Genomic DNA, 19862 nt, shown 5'->3' with positions numbered 1-19862 from the left:
CAGTGCTCTGATGAAGAAAATCTCCCATGTTGTGCTTGGACACAGCTATTTTCAGAGCTGCAGTTAAGCCCCACCAAAATGCTGAGCTTCAGTATTGTTTGGTAATGACTGTGTAGGGTAGATTGAACCCATGAGAACCACTGGAGTCCACCAGCTCTGACTCCATATAATTTAAATTAAGGTAAAATACTCTCTTTTCTGCTGGCTGTGCTTCTCTAGGCCTGAAGAGGGCACCCTGCATCCTCCTCTGATCTGCTCAGCAGTGCCCAGCAGTGGGAGCAGGAACTGAACCCCAGCCTGCTGACAAGAAATGCACTTTTTATTTGTGGTGTTCAGCTAAATTGAAACCTACAGGAAATAGTACTTGTTTGACATGAAAAAGTGAGATTTAAGTTCTTGTGCTTAATTTTTAGTATTTCCTGGAAAAGTCTGGCAGTTCTCCACTGTAATGCTTTAAGGTTGGATTTTTAACAATAAGGGTTTTTTTAATTTATAGCCAAAGTCTGCCTCTGATATTGCTAAGCTATGTGAAGTGACTAAAGGAGCTCAGTAAGGATTAATACTGCTGTGTGTCTTCCCTCTGGGAACAGCAAAATCTCAGAACGTCAGGATCACCTGGTCCAACCCTTCTGATATTATTGTTTATCTGAGATGTCCCAGCACCCCATGGAGCTGAGACTTCCAACTTTCCCAAGTGGGGGAATCCACCCCTTCCCCTGGGAGACCATTCCAGTGTCTGACTGTCCTCAGGGGGAAAAATTTCCCTCTTGTGTTCAGTCAGAATCTCCCCAGGAGCACCTTGTGCCCATTGCCCCTCATCCTGTCCATGGGACTCCTTGTAAACAGGGAGTCTGCATCTGCTTTGGAGCTGCCCTTTAGGTGCTGGAACATCATAACAAGGTCTCCCCTGAGCCTTCCCTTCTCAAGCACATACATAGCACTCAATCTCTCCTCTTTGCTTTGCTTCCTTTCCAAGAAACCCATACAGTTGTCTCCCTCCAGGCAGAGTTCTGTGATTTTTATGGTTTATGGTGGCAGTAGGCTAGTGGAGCCCTCCAGTTCTCAAATCCTCTTTTCTGAACATGGTTGGAACACCTGGCTGCCAATTGTTTTCAGTTAGGCTCTTGTCCCTCTAGGGTGTGTGCAGTTAAGATGCACTGGATGGTGTGTGGCATTCATTCTCTTTGTTTTTACAGCAGGAAGGTGAAATGGAAGGTGAGGCAGTCGAAGCTATTGTGGAGGAATCAGAAACTTTCATCAAGGGGAAAGAGAGAAAAACCTATCAGAGGCGCCGTGAAGGTGGGCAGGACGAGGATGCTTGTCATATCCCAGCAAACCAAGCAGATGGAGGGGAAGTAGTGCAGGATGTCAACAGTGGTGTGCAGATGATGGTGATGGAACAGCTGGATCCAGCTCTTCTTCAGATGAAGACTGAAGTGATGGAAGGTGCAGTCCCTCAAGAAACAGAGGCTACGGTGGATGACACGCAGATCATAACCCTTCAGGTTGTTAATATGGAAGAGCAGCCTATAAACCTTGGTGAGCTTCAGCTGGTCCAAGTACCTGTACCAGTGACTGTACCTGTTGCCACCACGTCTGTGGAAGAACTTCAGGGAGCTTATGAGAATGAGGTTTCCAAAGGAGGCCTGCAAGAGGGAGAGCCCATGATCTGTCACACCCTCCCTTTACCAGAAGGCTTCCAAGTAGTGAAAGTGGGTGCAAATGGTGAGGTGGAGACACTGGAACAAGGTGAACTTCAGCCACAGGAAGATCCCAATTGGCAAAAAGATCCAGACTATCAGCCACCAGCCAAAAAAACAAAGAAAAACAAAAAGAGTAAGCTTCGCTACACCGAGGAAGGCAAAGATGTGGATGTCTCTGTGTATGACTTTGAAGAGGAGCAACAGGAAGGTTTGTTGTCTGAGGTCAATGCAGAAAAGGTGGTGGGCAATATGAAGCCACCCAAACCAACAAAAATTAAAAAGAAAGGTAAGCTCCCTGTGGGCAAGTGGATTTTGAAAATGTGTTTGTTGTGGTGGGACCTTGCAGTGTGATTGAAGTGGCTGAGTAAATACACGTGGGAGTAAAGCTGACATGTCCAATGTCACACTTTATATAAGAGCACTTGGCTGTATTGTTTCATAGGCAAACCTCCCATCTCCTCCATCTGGGTTATAAAGGAGCTTGTTTTCCTTGAGAATGATGCTGGGCCATTAGTATTCCCAAAGAACTACAATTTAAAAGATTCTTCTCTTTGCAATATGTATGTAAAGAGTTTGTGTACATGTGGTTCACAACAGGAACCAACAGTATAATTAGTTCTGTGGGATTTTTTCTAATTGTTGGAGGGAGCAGAGGGTGCAAAGTACAGCAGTAGGTATGTTTAGCTTTTCTTAAAACTCTAAATCAGGAACCTTTTTAGAGCAGAGAAGGAACACTGAGTGCTGGCATAAAATGGAGGCCAAAGCCAAGCCAGCCATAGGCAACTGCTGCTCCTAAGGCTCTGCGTTTGGGTTCCATGGCACACGGCAGTTCCTTGTAGTAGTTACACCTCCAAAAATCTTTCCTTTCCCCTGCTGATCTTGTATGTGATGTGATAGACCACAGTCCTGCCAAGAATAAAGATGATTTCCTTCCTGGCCAGGTGTAAAGAAGACATTCCAGTGTGAACTCTGCAGCTATACTTGTCCGCGTCGTTCCAACTTGGACCGGCACATGAAAAGCCACACTGATGAAAGGCCACACAAGTGCCACCTCTGTGGCAGGGCTTTCCGGACAGTCACGTTGCTGAGGAACCACCTCAACACTCACACAGGTACCTTTGCTTTTTGCATACCTTGTTCTCATTTGTAGGATCTGCTCTGGGATTAGAACAGATACAAAACCAGGGCAGCTCTGGCTTGAATCTGGGAAGAAACCGCGCGGCACTGCTCTTCGTTCCTCATTTTGGACACAAGGTTTCTGCCTGGCACAGGTGCAAAGCTCATCCTCTGCTTAGGTATAAAGCCAGTCCTGAGCTTGGGCTGACAGAAAATATTCCATCTGTCTTGGGCAGTAGTAGTTGTGTTCTATGTTGCCACTGCTGCTGGAGGAAATGTAAGATGAGAATGAGGGGCTACATGTAAGGGAGTAGAACACAGCAAACTAACAGCAACAACAAAACCAACCAAACAAAAACTCAACCCCCAAGGAATAGATTATGGACAAGACCAATAGAACTTTCCTCTAAACTGTAGCACACTTCTGTTTCTCCTTTCATAAGTTTCTAGTAAGAAACTACAGGTAACTCAACTGTAATTAAGCTTTTGTGACCTTTCTGCCAAAAAAACCCCAAGTCATATCCTTCATTTTCTCTGCCTGCCTCGTTATGTCTAACTGGATGGTTTGAAAGAACCAAGTGACACACAAATGAGTTGGTTTCCTTATTGAAAAGGTATCAGTTCTCCAAGGTCTTCAGTCCATCACTATTTATTTATATAAAAAGTTGTGTCTTGGCTATTATTTCCCGCCGTAATCTTTCAGAACGCAAAAGCAATGTTGCTAATTAAAATAAAAATGTCCTATTTTCCTTTGTCACTAAATTTCCATGTCACTAAATCTCCCTGTTTTGCTGCACTCCATCAGGTACTCGCCCTCACAAGTGCCCAGACTGTGACATGGCCTTTGTGACCAGTGGAGAGTTGGTTCGGCACCGCCGCTACAAACACACCCACGAGAAACCCTTCAAATGCTCCATGTGTGACTATGCTAGTGTGGAGGTATGGAACTCAGTGGTACAGCACCAACCACTTCCATGGGTGCTTCAGAGCTTGTTCCCCATCTGTCACAAACTCTCTTCTTAGGCGTTTCCTCTTTGGCCAGAGTTTCTACCCTGTGAGGTGAAATTTGAGCAAGATGAACAGATAATTCTAAAAAAGTGGAAGAAAACTGCAGTGGGAGAAGTTGAGAAGGGGGTTTGGGCTTTTATCCTCCCTCCACTATGGCTGCAGTGCTATAATTCCAGCCCCTGTGGTTTGCTTGGTGACTAAACTGTGTTACACTGGTTTTCCCAGTATGATTTAGGAACGAGCAGTGTTCATGCTGTGTGGTTTTCATGCTGTGTTTTGTAGGCATAGGTTGGTGATCACCCAGCAGGGTCATGTTTGAGCAAAAAATGCCTTAACAATCATGTTCATACAGAGCTTGAGGCTGGGTTCCTGCCTTCTAAATAGAAGCAGGAGAAGAGGGGAATTAAAGCAGATTGCACAACTGGTGTTCTGTTGTTCTTAGCAGGGCATTGATTTATCTCATCCCTCTCAAAGTAACTGGAGAGAACCCAAGAAAGCACCCTGTGGACTAAAATACACGGTATGGGGGACACTGATCCCCTGCAATGTTCCTTGGGTGTGTGCTTTCCCAGAACACTTTCTTGTTTGGTTTGGTTTGGTTTTTTATTAAATTGGTTGGAAACAGAAGTGCTGAGGTACTAACAGGCTGACTCCTGGTCTTACCTCTGCTGTCAGAGTGGTTCCAAAGAATGTTTATCAATGTGGTGATAGGTGCTTTATATATATAAATATATATATATGTATAAAATTCAAACTTTAGCATGTCTTCATATGCTGAGCACAAAACTCCAGACTGCACTGAGTGTACTCAGCGCTGGTGAGGCCACACTTCGAGTCCTGTGTCCAGTTCTGGGCCCTTCAGCTCAGGAAGGAGCTTGAGGTGCTGGAGCAGGTCCAGAGAAGAGCAAGGAGGCTGTGAAGGGATCCAGCAGAATTGCTGTGAGGAAGGGCTGAGGGAGCTGGGGGTGTTGAGGCTGGAGAAGAGGAGGCTCAGGGGAGACCTCATCACTCTCTGCAACTCCCTGAAAGGAGGTTGGAGCCAGGGGGGGGTTGGGCTCTTTTCCCAGGCAACTCTCAGCAAGACAAGAGGGCACAAAGGGTCTCAAGTTGTGCCAGGGGAGGTTTAGGTTGGAGATGAGAAAGAATTTCTTTCTGGAGAGGGTGCTCAGGCATTGGAATGGGCTGCCCAGGGAAGTAGTGGATTCTCCGTGTCTGGAGATCTTTCCAAAGAGCCTGGATGTGGCACTGAGTGCCATGGGCTGGGAACCACGGGGGGAGTGGCTCAAGGGTTGGACTTGATGAGCTCTGAGGTCCCTTCCAACCCAGCCCATTCTAGGATTCTAAGAAGCATCCAGTGAGAGCTGGGAATGAGGTTGGGAGGGGAAGGAGAGTGGGCAGGAGTTGAGTGGCTGTTGTAGTGTTGTGTCGAAACATGCTTGCTTAGTTGAGCAAGATAAAAATAAAAACAGACTTATCTTAAACTTCTGACTAATTTCTTGCACTTTTGGCAGCCTGTCCTGCTCATCTCTCCTAACTACAGTTTTTCTCCTGATGTCCAGGTTAGCAAATTGAAACGCCACATCCGTTCTCACACCGGAGAGCGTCCGTTCCAGTGCAGCTTGTGCAGCTATGCCAGCAGGGACACCTACAAACTGAAGAGGCACATGAGGACCCACTCTGGTATTGCTGTCTTGTTGGGGTTTTTTTATTGTCAGAGCACTGAGACTTTGCATTCATTGTGCACACACAAACATCAAAAGAAAACCCTCTTTTGTAGTTTAATATAAAACCTTTATTGTGAAAGATTATGCACTATGATTTGTAAGTGCTAAATTCATAACCCTATAGTAATTCCTAGAGGAATGATCTTGGAAGAGTCTGGTTTCCAATTTGACTGTGAGGTGATAAAGTTTATCACTTCTAGTTAAGAAACTTCTTTTTCAGGTGTTCTGCTTCCAGTTGAACTCCATAGCCATGTGCAGTTTCATGCTTGAGGGTGGTTGCAAAAGCATCTCGTGCATGTAGTTCATAATGTTTCTCTTCAATAGGAGTAATGGGTTTTTAACACAGAATGTTGCTGGAGTGCCAAGTTAATCATGATGCTAAAATTGAAAGGAAGAAATGTCCTTGAATATATAGAAATACAAATATATATATATGATCATTCAGAAACCCCACTCAAAAAACTTAGGCTGTTTGCTGTCTTCTGGCAGCCTGCCTGTAGGTCTTTCATGCCTTTCTCAGGGGATAATTTAACTCACTTGGTGAAAGACTGAACTTGAATTTCTTTCTAGAAAGAAAGAGCTGAAACATCTAGAGAGAGACATTTTTGAGCTCTCCCTGGAGTTCCTGTTTCTGTCAGCTTGCAGTCTGTAGCAAGTTTCTGGGAGGCTGTTTTGTTCAGGGCTCATTGGGGTTTTTGTTCTAATAAAAGTACTTATGCTGGTTGTTTTTTTTCTTGTCCTGAAGGAGAGAAGCCATATGAATGTTATATCTGCCATGCTCGCTTCACTCAGAGTGGTACCATGAAGATGCACATTTTGCAGAAGCACACAGAGAACGTGGCCAAATTTCACTGTCCTCACTGTGATACTGTTATAGCAAGAAAGAGTGACCTGGGTATGTATTTTGCTGAAGATTCCACCAAACACATTTCAGAATTGGAGTTCCCAAAACCCAACTGCTGTCTTTTTTGTCTTTAACCTCACAGTTCTGGTGAATACAACATGAAGCACAGGCTTAGATGTTTGGCTGGTGATAGCACTTGTAGTTTACAGTAGCTGCTGCAAACTATGATAGTTTTGTTTATTTTCATTATTTGAAAATGTAGGATGTTTTTCAAGTCTACAAGGCAAGTTACTGTGTTTTGAACTTGGACTCAGATTCCAACTGCCCGTGGGTTAGGGTCTGAAAACCCTAAAGGTCACTTGGCTTGACCTTCTGCACCTTGCAGGCCATTAAGAGCTCTGCATGAAACTTCTAATCAAGCTCAAAGGTTTGAATTAAACCAAATAGTTTTCATTTGCTATCTGATATACACAGGGTAGGAGAGACTGAGGTGTCCAGAAAGACCCTGGTGCTTGCAGTGAGAGGGCCTTGGTCTAGTTATCAGTGCCCAGTCTGATTCCAGCAGGGAAGCTTTCCTTGATGTTCTACAAGAAGGTGAAAAATAACATCATGTCCAGAGCAGCTGAGAAGGAAGATTTGGCAGAACTTCCTGTCTCTAAACAGAATAGCACCCTAGAAATGGGAAGGCAGGCTCCTTTCCAATGAAGACAAGTGCTGCAGGGAGAGGCAGTTTGAGAGGATGACAGTCAGTTGGTATCAGGAGCAAATGAGATGATTTACAGCAGAGGAAGGCAGATGATAGCTATGAAGAATTCTTCTAATAGTGCTTTAGTGTACCCTAAGCTACCCCATGCAGCTGTGCTATGCTCTTAGTTGGAGGATTTTAAAGAAGTGGCTAAAACCTCTGTTGGGGATTATCTGCTGGTATCCCTGCTGCCTTCTAGCCCTGTGTCACTCTTGACTTTAAATCCTGCAGAAAATCCTGTTCCCTTATGTATTACCTGGCTTCTTGCTGTATCCAGGCAATTTGGAGTAGTCTGAAACATAACAGTCCAGAAGGCACTTCAGTTTTGACAATCATATTTTACCAAATAGTAAGTGGACTGTGTCAGCACAGGTTGCTAATAACCAACTCTAGGATCTCATGATAAAACTCAAAACTTTTTCTGCAAAAACTTTGTCTGGAAATTGTTCCGTTGCTTTTAATCGTTTTTAGTTTGAACCTAAAGTACTAATTTCACTTTTTTGGATTGAAGGCTGAGGGCAGAGAACACTTCAGGGGGCTGTAGGGCATTGTCAGGACTGGCCCAGCAATTAAACTGAATAACAGATTCTCTTTATTAATCCCCCTCTCCTCCCTGATAAAGAAAGGAGAGGGAATAAGAGAGAGAGACTGATGGGTTGGAAACTAAACTGCACAGCTTTAATGAGACAGTAATGATAAATAGGAAAAATTACTAAATCTATACAAATATACAGGGAAATTGATCCCAGGTTCCTCCCCCCTTCCCCCCAATAACTCTCCCATCCCCACCGAGGCTGCAGGGCAGCCCTGGGAAAGTCCAGGCTGGAATCCTGGGGTCAGCAGGAGTTGGGAGCTGGAGGCAGGAACACACAGATCCAGGCTGGAATGGATCAGGAGCACAGGCAGAGGAACAGACAGAAACCTCCCAGGTTGCTGAAGCAAAGAGGGAGAGGGGAAGAAGGGGAAGCAGGAAGGGGTTTGACCCTCCTGATGCCTCCAATTTCTCCTGAGTCTGAGGTGTATGGGATGGAATCCTCTGTTTGATCAATTTTGATCATTTGTCTTGTCTGTTCCTCCCCAAAGGAGGCTGCAGGTGGGACCTCTTTATTCCTTCTGGAGGGCAAACTGTTCCTCAGAGCTGAGCAGTGTCCCTGGCTCTGCACACCAGGCTCTGGCTGTAACTATAACCATGGAGTTATCAGTCCCAGGAGCAGCCACTGCCTGAGAAACTTGCTGTGAATTTCAGCAAGTGCAGCTGCTGACAAGAGACTGAGCTGAAAGCAAAAGGACAAGGCAGAAAATTCCTTTTATCCTGTCCCAGCCCAGGACAGGCATAGTCTTTGGTGCTGGGGAAGCTGTGGTGATGGCAGGCACTGCTCCCTCTCCCCTCAGGTGTCCATTTGAGGAAGCAGCATTCCTACATCGAGCAGGGCAAGAAGTGCCGCTACTGCGACGCGGTGTTCCACGAGCGCTACGCCCTCATCCAGCACCAAAAGTCCCACAAGAATGAGAAGCGCTTCAAGTGTGACCAATGTGATTATGCATGCAGACAGGTGAGCTGCTCTTGGGACCCCTTTTATCACAGAATCTGCCAAGGTGGAAGGGAGACCCATCGGGAGCATCGGGTCCAGCTCCTCTCCCTGCGCAGGGCACCCCCGGGATCACGCTGTGTGTCTGGGAGATCATCCCAATGCTTTTTGAAGTCCTCTGACTGCTTCCCTGGGGAGCTCCTTCCATTGCTCTACTGCCCTCGGGGTGAAAAACCTTTCCCTGATATCAAACCTAAACCTTCCCTGATTCAGCTTCCTCCCATTTCCCTGAGTCCTCTCTTTGCTCCCAGGAGTGAAGGAATCAGTGCCAGCCCCATCCCATTCCCTCGTGAGGGGGAGGTCACCCCTCAGCCTCCTTATCTCCAAACTAAACAATCTATAGGTGACCTCAGCTGCTCCTCAGAAGTCCTTTCATCCTTGTTGCACCTCCTTTGTATGCTCTCCAATAGCTTGATGTCCTTTCTATACTGGAGCACCCAAACCTGCACAGAGTACTCAAGCTGAGGCTGTAGCAGTGCAGAGTAGAGCAGGAGCAGAATAATCACCTCCCTTGGCTGGCTGACTCTTAGAGTGTTAGAACAGGACCTGAAAGTATGCAGTGGATCTCTTAGCTGTTAGGTTTGACTAGCAGTCAAGAGCTTCCAAATAACCAAATCATTTGTTGGGTGTGAAGGGAAATTCTGGGGCCTTTGCTTTTTGATGGTGTAGTGCTCCTCTCTACACATTCCCTTAAAAAAATAGAATTCCAGACTGGTTTGGGTTGGAAAGGACCTTAAAGCTCATCTCAATTCCAACCCCACTGCATGGGGGGACACCTCCCACCAGCCCAGGTTGCTCAAAATCTCACCCGGCCTGGCCAGTGACTCCAACCTTTGGAGTCAGAGCCTTGATGTATCAAGGGATTAAGAGTCCATATAGAATGGAGGTATCTGGGATGGAATATGTCATCAGTCAAGATGCTTTCACATTCCTGTGGAATCATCCTTTACTTGATACTGAGGATAAAATTTTGGCCTCCTTTTAGCTGAATCTTTGCTCTTCTGCATCAATGCATGTGAGGTCATAGAATGGTTTGGGTTGGGAAGGACACTGAAAAAAATCTAGTTCCAACCCCCTTAGATATGCAGGGACACCTCCCACCAGCCCAGGTTGCTCCAAGCCCCATCCAGCCTGGACTTGGACACTGCCAGGGATGGGGCAGCCACAGCTTCCATGGGCAGCCTGGGCCAGGGGCTCAGCACCCTCACAGGAAAGAATTTCTTCCTCATGTCCAACCTCAATCTCCCCTCTCCAAGTTTAATCCCTTCAGCCTCAGTTGTTGGGGTGCTCTCCTCAGGGGTCATTTGATAGGTTTCAAAAACTGAACACTAGCAGCAAGGCAGAGGTTTGAAGCACTGTCTTTTTTAGTGGTATTCTTATCTCTGGATCTCAAATTAAAGAATTTCTTCCCCATGTCCAACCTCAATCTCCCCTTTCTCTTCAAGTTTTAACCCATTTCCCTTGTCCTCTCCCTACCCCCCCATGTCCAAAGCCCTCCCCCAGCTTTCTTGTAGCCCCTTCAGATATTGGAAGGTTGCTCTGAGCTCACCTGGGAGCCTCCTCTTCTCCAGGCTGAACAACCCCAATCCCTCAGCCTGGCTTCCCAGGGAGGTGCTCAGCCCTCTGAGCATTTCAGTGGCTCTGCTCTGGACACCTTCCAGGAGCTCTGTGTCCTTCTGCTGCTGGGGACTCCAGAACTGGACCCCTCACAAAGAACAGCGAGGGAGAAAAGCTGTAACTCCTCCAGGGCTGTCAGTTTATTTCTCCTGTCCTGCTTGTCCCTGTCAGGAGAGGCACATGGTGATGCACAAAAGGACCCACACTGGAGAAAAGCCTTATGCCTGCAGCCATTGTGACAAAACCTTCCGCCAGAAACAGCTCCTGGACATGCACTTCAAAAGATACCATGACCCCAACTTTGTCCCTGCTGCCTTCGTCTGCTCCAAGTGTGGCAAAACATTCACTCGTAGGGTAAGGGAAGCTGAATGTGGGGGAGTTTGGGATGGAATTAGGCTTTTAGCCAAAGGGAGGGGGACCATGTTTACCCAGAGGAAAGGTGGGTGACACACAGTGCATGATGCTGATCTTTGACATAGAATACAACTTTCTGAGAGGAAAAACTGAGGGGGGGGAGCCTGGTATAATTATTACTAGCAGATATTAGTGTTGACATAATCAACAGTATGTAAATGCAACTTTATGAGTGAAAGTTAGTGAGATTTACCTTTAAAAACAAAACAAAAGAAAAAGAAACATAAGTTGCCAGCAATGTGTTTAAAAAACAGAGTCAAAAATCTGATCAGTGCATGTTACCTAGTTTTTGTTGTATTTTTTGCTCTTCTTTCACTGAGTAGAACACAATGGCCAGACATGCTGATAACTGCTCTGGCCTAGATGGTGGGGAAGGAGAGAATGGAGGAGAGACAAAGAAGGGCAAACGTGGCCGAAAGAGAAAGATGAGGTCTAAGAAAGAAGACTCCTCTGATAGTGGTAAGAAACAGTTCAATATGTTCTGAGAATTTCCAGGCTTGTGATTCACTGTGTTTGTGAAGAAAAAACTCAGTCAGAATCCTCCATCCTGGTGGAGGCAAAGCTTGGTCAGATCTTCAGCTGAAGTGCTTTACGTAACTTAATGAAGGAGCATAGGCTGTGAGAAGAGGGTTAGGGAAACGTGGATCTGAAATACTGAGGTGGCAGACAGGTTTTAGAGGAAATGAAAGGAGTGTGGTCATCTTTGTGCAAACCTTGACTGCAGAAACTCCCTAGTGAAGTGCCTGAATCCAGGTTTCCATAGATCTTTTTAAAAGTGTGTTACAGTCAGTTCAACAAAGCTTATGTAACTTCAACCATTAAAAGCTCTTGGTGGCAGGAAGAGTGAAATAACCACCTCAGTGGAAGGTAGTTCAACCCATGGGATTCTGTGGCATCTAATCTTTAACCTCTGATCTGTAGGCTTCTTCCAGTGAGTTTTGTCTGTGGGGCAGACCCTAATTTTATTCAGTTGGTATGTTCTGGGGTTCAGAACAGGTTTTGGAGAAGCTGATCCAGAGATATGGTTGTTAGATGAGGTGATGAGCTTCCTATGACTGTGGCTCAGTGACTGAACTAATTAATCCCTTCAGCCTCAGTTGTTGGGGTGCTCTCCTCAGGGGTCATTTGATAGGTTTCAGAAACTTAACACTAGCAGTAAGCCAGAGGTTTGAAGCACTGTCTTTTTTAGTGGTATTCTTATCTCTAGATCTGCAGTTTCATGAGTTTGTGCAACCCTTAAATATCTAAAAATGGTGAGCAAAGCTGTGAGGAAACAGACTTATCTTGTGCTAATGGGAGAAATAGGAAATGATTGGTTTGTCTCCCATCTGGCCTGTCTGCCCCAAATTAGACAGACTGTTGAGACACATTGAACTGGGGGAGGAATATGTAGAAGCTCTAAAGAGGCAGGACCTGAGAAATCCATTGAATTAAAGAAATTTGGCATGGGGAATATTCCTTGTCTGTGTAGAAAAATATAAAAGCCTTGGTGTAAAACAGTATTGCCCTCTTCAGCATCTCTCACTGTTCTCTGTCTGCTTTGGGAGTATCTAAATAATAATAAAAAGAAAAAAGTGCAGAACTAAAAGCTTAAATAAAAAGTAGAGAACCCCAACAGCATGCCCTGAGGACTGTTGGATTGGAATTGGCTCCAAAGCTGGTTGAGGTTTATCAGAGTTGGTGTGAGTGGGAGATGCCATCATACATCCTGTGAGTAGACTGAGCCTTGGAAAATACATTGCATTGGGGAAGGTCCTCTTGGTCACTGTAAAAGAGGATTTGTGTGGTTCTGCCACATTCAGCTTGAGGCATAGAGTCCCAGTGTCTGGGAGCTGCTACCCTGGTTTTTTACTCAACAGGGAAAGGCTGATGTTTGGCACTTGTTTCTTGAGGGCTGGGAGACTTGCTCTGGGATCTCTCTTGTGTTTCATACTGTAGTGGCTGCTACCATTATTTATGTGCAACTTCCCTCTTTTACTCTCTTGCCCCTCTATTTTCCCCTGCTTGTTCCTCACCCAGTCACCTCAGCCCCTCCCCTAAGCATCCCATAAATAAAATCCCAAAACTGCCTCAGTCCCTTTGTCCCACTCCTTAATCTGAAGGGTCATGTGGAGAGCTGCTCCCTGTGACTCATCCTGATGGATTTCACACCTGGACACTGGGGCTGATGGCTCTCCTGGGTGTGACCCAAACAAGAGGGAAAATTCCTTAATTTGGCTTCCCACCTTCCCTGTGTTCCTCTGCCTTGAGTGGTTTGGGTTTTGGGCTGATGGTTCCTTTGCTGGGCCTGGGAATAGTGAATTTCTTGGTCTCCCTCCTTCCATTGTCTCTCTGAGCTCCTTTGTGGGTGTTCAGAGGAGCTGTTCTTGCATAATTGAACAGCATTATGTTTCCTTTTGCTTTCTGAAGGACAACTTGTTCTCTTTAATGTGAAGGTAACAGCCTAACAGTCTGTACCACCAGCTTCCCCAGAAAGACCTTGTTTGCCTTCTTTCCCATCACAGAATCATGGAATGCCAGGTTGGAAAGGACCATTTGGTCCACTGTTTCTAGGGAGGAGCACAGATCAGATGAGATGGCCCAGCACCTGGTCAGGTTGAGTCTCAGAAGTGTCCAATGTTGGGGAAATCCCCCACTTCCCTGGGGAGATCATTCCCACCTCTGACTTCTCATAGTGAAGAATCTTCCAATCAGGATCTCCTCAGGAATAACTTGCAATCATTGCCCCTTGGTTTTTCCAGTTGTAAAAAGAGAATTTGCCATCTTTTTGGGAGCTGCCAAGTGTTGGAAGGAGTTTACTCCTTCTGGATGAGGGCTTGATGGTGGTTCTCTATCTTCCATTCTGGTTGAAACCAAAGACTTACCTGATACAACGTTTCTTACAGAGGAAAATGCTGAGCCGGATTTGGATGATAATGAAGATGAGGAGGAAACAGCAGTAGAAATTGAGGCTGAACCAGAAGTTGAGCAAGAGGCTCCTGCACCACCTCCCAGTAAGAAAAGAAGAGGAAGACCACCAGGCAAAGCTGCTGCCCAACCCAAACAATCCCAACGTGAGTCTCTGACTGAAGCTGTCTTACACTGCTTGCTTGAGCTCCTTTTTCCTTGGATTTCACAGCTCTTGTAGGAGAGCTGATCCCTTTGAGCTTACTTTAAAAACTGCACTTGTCTCTGCTTTGCTTAAAACTCAGCTTTGGGGTGAAATTTGGTGCCAGGTCTTGAGGGACCACAGCCACTTCAGACGCTGCTCAGAGGAGAGGATGTGATTTTTTTCTCAAGTATTATTCCAGTTCACTGCTGTGCAAACAACTCACTTCTTTTTACACCACGTGTGGTGTCTCTAATACAATTCCTGGTACCATTTGCTTTGTAGATTATGCTACAAAATCCTTAGTTTTGGTAATGCCTTGATATCCAAAGGCACCACTGGAACTGGGGGGTGGGGGGGCACCACATCTTCATACAGGGGCAAGGAAATAGACACTGGGATGCCAGAGGAATGTGGGAATGTGAGTTATGGACCCTTCGTGTTCCATTGGAACAGTGAAAAGTTACCTGGTGAGGTGTGAAGCTCTGGAACCAGTAAAAAACATAAAAAAAAATATATAATCTGTCTTCCTCTTTGTTTTCCACCCTTCCAGCTGCAGCAATCATTCAGGTCGAAGACCAGAACACTGGTGAAATTGAAAATATCATAGTGGAAGTAAAGAAAGAACCTGATGCAGAAACAGTAGAGGAAGAGGAGGAAGCTCAGCCTGCTGTAGTGGAAGCTCCCAATGGAGACCTTACCCCTGAGATGATTCTCAGCATGATGGATCGGTGATGAGGAGCATGAGGAGCACCACACCTGGCTGACTGAACTGCCCTGGGCTGTGTTTAAGCGGCTCAAAACTATTTTTCCTTTTACCCTTTTTTTTTTTTTCTTCTTTTTTTTTTTTTTTCTTCTTGGCTTTGGGAAATGCATCATTTTTAGACCGTTTTACCAAACGTACTGGGAAATAAAACTTCAAGATGATGTTAGAATGTGATTTAACTAGAAACTTGCTGTTTTATGGTAGCATTTCAGGATCATGGAACATTAGGAAATATTTTGGAGTCCTTGAGGGTTTCCTTTGAGATGCTTGATTACTTTTGCTCTGAACAGCATTGTAAAGCTGGTCCAAGGGCCGTGTTTACATGCACCAAGTTTTAATACAAAAAAGTGGAAGCCTTGAGTAGAGTATGTGGTAAACCACTCCGGACTTGCCCTTCCAGTGCCCAGAATCCTTTCAGCCTCCTTCTCTCAGTAGTGTTTTTAACTGTAAATGCAGACTTGGGAGGGTTCTAGACTTTTAAAATGTTTTGGGGTTTTTTGTGGTTTTTTTTTTTTGTTTTTTTTTTTTTTTGTTTGTTTGTTTTTTTTGGTTGGTTTTTTTTTTGTTTGGTTTTTTTGTTATTTTTCTTGTTTTGTTTTTTTGGGTTGTTTTTTTTTTTTGCTTTTTCCCACTGACTTGCTCTGGTTCTCCAAGTCAGCTGCACACGGTAGTTTTTGGCATGCTCCAGCTGGTTTCTGTCCTTAAATATGCTTTGCTTTCTGCAAAGCATTTTCTGTAATGGTCAAGCTTGTAAATAACTTTTTTTTTGGGTTTTTGTTTTTTTTTTTTACATTTTAATCTTTTTCCAGTAATTAAGAGGTATGCAAAAATGCAGTTTAAATAAACCCCAGTGTTTTAATTCCTTTCAAACTAAGTGATGAGAGAATTGCTAGAGTGTAAATGTTGGAAAAGCTGTTGATAACCAATCACGTAGAGAAGAGCCCTACCCAGACCATTGCTTGCAGAAGAAGAGAAACCCACCTGTGAAATCTGGTTTTTGAAGCACACGAAACTGGCATTGAAACTGTATAATTAACCTTCTTTTTTTTTTTAGTTATAACTTCACGACTACATTTTCTTTGCTCTATCTTGTAGTTGTATTTTGTGTTTATGAATCCTATGTTAAGGCAGAGGTGGTGATTTCTTACGTGCAGCCCTCAAAACCTGGGCCAGGGAATTTTAATAGGTCAGTAATGAAACAATTTTGGATCTCTGAGAAAGACAAAAAAAAAAGGAATAATGTGAAATACAAATGATGCCTGTATATGAACTGTCACATGTTAAAATATGTAAGCTTTTTATAGAGCCTCAGTCTTGCTGATTTCAAACAAATTTTTCTTCTATGTATCGCTTTTAAGAGAGCTATCAGTTTAGCTATCAGACTCTAGGTTGATGCATTTTTGTACTTAGCTGTACTGTGTGATATTTTTCATTATTTTAGGAAGCCAACATGGGGAAAAAAAAATACTGTTATAAAATATGTAATGGGGTTTGAAAACTGGGAAGGAGAATATACTGCTGTACAGCTAATAAATAATAATGGATTAACACGTGTGCTCACTGCTTGCTTTCTTTGTGCACACAAGCAGCACGACCTGGCAGTCATCTCTGGAGCTGAAAGCCTCTCCTGGAAGGCAGGATGCTGCAGGCACTGTGACAAGGACCAGCTCCTCTCCCTGCAGCCCTCTGCCCCACACCAGGAGCCATCTGTGAGGTTAAATAAATCCCTGGGAGCTGTGCTGAGCACAGGTGAGTGTGCACAGAACCAGGGTTCCCTTGTCCTTCCTTTACCCGGGGAACTCCAGCCCTGTCACCCTGACCTCAGTGCCTGGCAAGGTTATGGAGCAGCTCATCCTCGGAGCAATCACACGGCTCCTACGGGATGGACAAGGGATTAGACCCAGCCAGCACGGGGTTAGGAAGGGCAGGTCCTGTCTGACCAACCTGAGCTCCTTTTATGATCAGGAAACCTACCTGGGGGATGAGGGGAAGGCTGTGGGTGTGCTCTACCTGGACTTCAGCAATGCCTTTGACACCGTCTCCCACAGCATTCTCCTGGAAAAGCTGTCAGCCCACAGCTTGGACAGGAGCACCCTGTGCTGGGTTAGGAACTGGCTGGAGGGCCGGGCCCAGAGAGTGGTGCTGAACGGGGCTGCATCAAAATGGCGGCTGTGGTGTCCCCCAGGGATCAGTGTTGGGCCCAGTGCTGTTCAATATCTTCATTGATGATTTAGATGAGGGGATTGAGTCCATCATCAGCAAATTCACAGATGACACCAAGCTGGGGGGAGTGTGGATCAGCTGGAAGGCAGGAGGGCTCTGCAGAGGGACCTGGACAGACTGGAGAGTTGGGATGATCCCAAGGGGATGAGGTTCAACATTCCAAGTGCTGGGTCCTGCACTTTGGCCACAACAACCCCACGGGGAGCTCCAGGCTGGGCACAGAGTGGCAGAAAGGGACCTGGGAGTCTGGATTGCCAGGAAGCTGAAGAGGAGCCAGCAGTGTGCCCAGGTAGCCAAGAAGGCCAATGGCATCCTGGGCTGGCTCAGGAACAGCGTGGCCAGCAGGTCCAGGGAAGGGATTCTGCCCCTGTGCTCAGCCCTGGGGAGGCCACAGCTTGAGTCCTGTGTCCAGTTCTGGGCCCCTCAGGAAGTTCAGGAAGGAGCTTGAGGTGCTGGAGCAGGTCCAGAGAAGAGCAAGGAGGCTGTGAAGGGATCCAGCAGAATTGCTGTGAGGAAGGGCTGAGGGAGCTGGGGGTGTTGAGGCTGGAGAAGAGGAGGCTCAGGGGAGACCTCATCACTCTCTGCAACTCCCTGAAAGGAGGTTGGAGCCAGGGGGGGGTTGGGCTCTTTTCCCAGGCAACTCTCAGCAAGACAAGAGGGCAGGGTCTCAAGTTGTGCCAGGGGAGGTTTAGGTTGGAGATGAGAAAGAATTTCTTTCTGGAGAGGGTGCTCAGGCATTGGAATGGGCTGCCCAGGGAAGTAGTGGATTCTCCGTGTCTGGAGATCTTTCCAAAGAGCCTGGATGTGGCACTGAGTGCCATGGGCTGGGAACCACGGGGGGAGTGGATCAAGGGTTGGACTTGATGAGCTCTGAGGTCCCTTCCAACCCAGCCCATTCTATCATTCTATGATTCTCTCTGGTGTGTGGCAGGGCCAGAGGAGGTGACGGGCAGCGGGTGCCAGGCTGGACACTCACAAACAGCATTTTCAGCTCCAGCCTGAAGCTGTGCAGGAGTTGGTGGCTTTGCCTGGGATTTGAAATGGGTGTACCTGGTGGCTTGGACAGCAGGAAGGTTATTTCCATTTCAGTCTGGGTGGTGGGACTGGTCCTCAGGTGGCGTTTCCATGGTTCATCTTCTCTTAGCTGTGAAGCCAGGTGTGAGCGAGCAGTCAGGCAGGTTGGGGACTGTGTGTGTTGCACTGTCAGGTGCAGAACAGCCCTTGCTGCAGGCAGCATGGTAAATACTTAAAAAGCCCAGGAGTTGCTGGACTTTCACTAGATGTTTGGTGACAAGTTGGTCCTTCCTGAAATTGCCAAGAAAATCAGGAGCTGGATGACTGGAACCCTGAGCAGGCTGGAGACTTTTTCAGTGGGTGGGAGAGGTACATGTTGGGGCAGCAGCTATTAAATCCTGAAGTGCTTTCTCAGCTGGAGAAGGAGCTGGTGTACTCACACCCCCAAAGGTAATCCAGAGAGAGGCAGTGAGTTGAAGGAGATGCAGTTTTCCATAAACCTGAAGCCAAGGAGGGTTGATGGGGGGCTGGAAAAGCAAAGGTGTTTTCAGGGTGAGTCCCCCACCACCACCTCCTGAAACCTCACTGCTGACAAGGGGGGTGGGAAAGCTGTTGCAGGGGGTGGTGCCCCAAGGATTTCTTGTATTTCTTGCATTTCTTGGCCCTGCTGGGCACAACCCACTGCCCCAGCAGAGCTGGGGACATGGGGCTGGTCCCAGATGGGACCGACTACCAGTGGCTTTTGTATTGATCTGAGAAATGAAATCGAAGCAGCATTTTATCGTGGGTGTTTTTTGAGCTTTCTCAGAGAACCAAGCAAGGGTTTGGTGGGAAGGGGAGGGGAGCAGCCACCCTGAACTCTTCTCCTTTTCTCCTCAGCCCACTCTGTTATTTTGTGCTCTGCTCAGATGATCTGGTTGCTTTGTGGTGACTCCAGACCTGCAGCCTGTTTTTTATTGGGGAGGTATCTGCCTGTCTGCCTCTCTTGCAGGCCTCTGGTTTGCCCTTGGTGGAGCTGTTCTGGAGAGATGCAGAGCTGAAAATGCTCAGCTCATGTCCCCTGAAGGGAGGACACACATCCTGTGGATGTCCTGATGTGCCTGGACTTGCAGAAGAGGCAGGGAGTGGATTTTTCCCCCTGCCCTGGGCCTGGTTCTGCACTGGTAGATGTTCTGATGCTCAACATGTTCCAGCATAGACTTTGATCTTGATTTCAGGGCATGGTTTAGTAGCCACGTTGGTGCTAGGTTGACATTTGGTCTTCATCTGACCTTGGAGGTCTTTTCCAGCCTTCATTTTTTCAGCCTCTGATTCTAAGGTCTTTTCCTACCAAAACTACACTGTGATTCTGTGTGGGACCCAGAATTTTGGGGCATTAATGAGCTTAGGATGTGGCTTGCCTGGAGCTTCTTTGTGCTTTTTCAGCCATCCTCTGATGGGTGTGATGGGACAGATGCTCTCTCCATGTCCTCAATGTCCTTGCACAACAAAGCTGGGGCCTGGGGCCCTTTCTGAGAATTTCAGAGGGCAATATCCTTGTCTGTCACCCTAGATCCAGGCAGGACAGTCCCTGGCAGATGCTGTTTCTGATAGGTGGTGAACACTTTGTGCCCTTCCTCCTCCTGTTGCTCCTCTGCCTGCTGATGGAGGAAGTTTGAGGAGGTGCCTGAGCAGAGCTTGGTGCTGAGCAGCTCCGTGGAGACACCATCCCTGCAGGGAGCTGCTTTCCTGCCTTCCCTTTCATCCTGAAGATGTGTCTGCAGCAGGACAGCAACATCCCCCAGCCCTTCCAGGGATCACTGCCTCTCCTGACTTGTTCCACCTGGGGAAAAAACTCCTCTGGAAGGCCCTGGGTAGCAGACTGCAGCTCAGGCAGCTTGGGGGATTGTCAAAAAAGGACAAGTCAGGGGAACAAAGCCCCCAAGCTGATGTTGTTCCCAGGGATCTGGGCAGCACCTTCTTCCCAGGTTCTGGTAGGGGCAGCTGGGCCAGCACTGGGAAATACTGGGAG

The 19862-nt window shown here is 46.6% G+C and overlaps 1 protein-coding gene across 7 annotated transcripts in view; it reads left to right on the top strand.

The window, feature by feature from the left end:
• The window catches only part of CTCF (CCCTC-binding factor), a 37366-nt gene extending 21202 nt beyond the window's left edge, over positions 1-16164 (top strand). For 6 of the 7 annotated variants that reach the window (XM_030457936.1, XM_030457935.1, XM_030457939.1 and 3 more), the window contains 10 exons: positions 1197-1989; positions 2645-2815; positions 3625-3758; positions 5387-5507; positions 6297-6446; positions 8533-8693; positions 10518-10700; positions 11084-11219; positions 13646-13813; positions 14402-16164. In XM_030457936.1, coding sequence (XP_030313796.1) covers positions 1197-1989; positions 2645-2815; positions 3625-3758; positions 5387-5507; positions 6297-6446; positions 8533-8693; positions 10518-10700; positions 11084-11219; positions 13646-13813; positions 14402-14583 — 2199 coding nt within the window. In that variant the 3' untranslated portion in view covers positions 14584-16164. The remainder of the gene's footprint in view (positions 1-1196; positions 1990-2644; positions 2816-3624; positions 3759-5386; positions 5508-6296; positions 6447-8532; positions 8694-10517; positions 10701-11083; positions 11220-13645; positions 13814-14401) is intronic. The other variant, XM_030457941.1, reaches the window with a different exon arrangement.
• The last annotated feature ends 3698 nt before the right edge of the window (positions 16165-19862 follow it).

Source organism: Calypte anna, chromosome 11 (assembly GCF_003957555.1).
Source record: "Calypte anna isolate BGI_N300 chromosome 11, bCalAnn1_v1.p, whole genome shotgun sequence".
Classification (NCBI taxonomy): Eukaryota; Metazoa; Chordata; class Aves; order Apodiformes; family Trochilidae; genus Calypte; species Calypte anna.
This window is presented reverse-complemented; position numbering and strand designations above follow the sequence as displayed.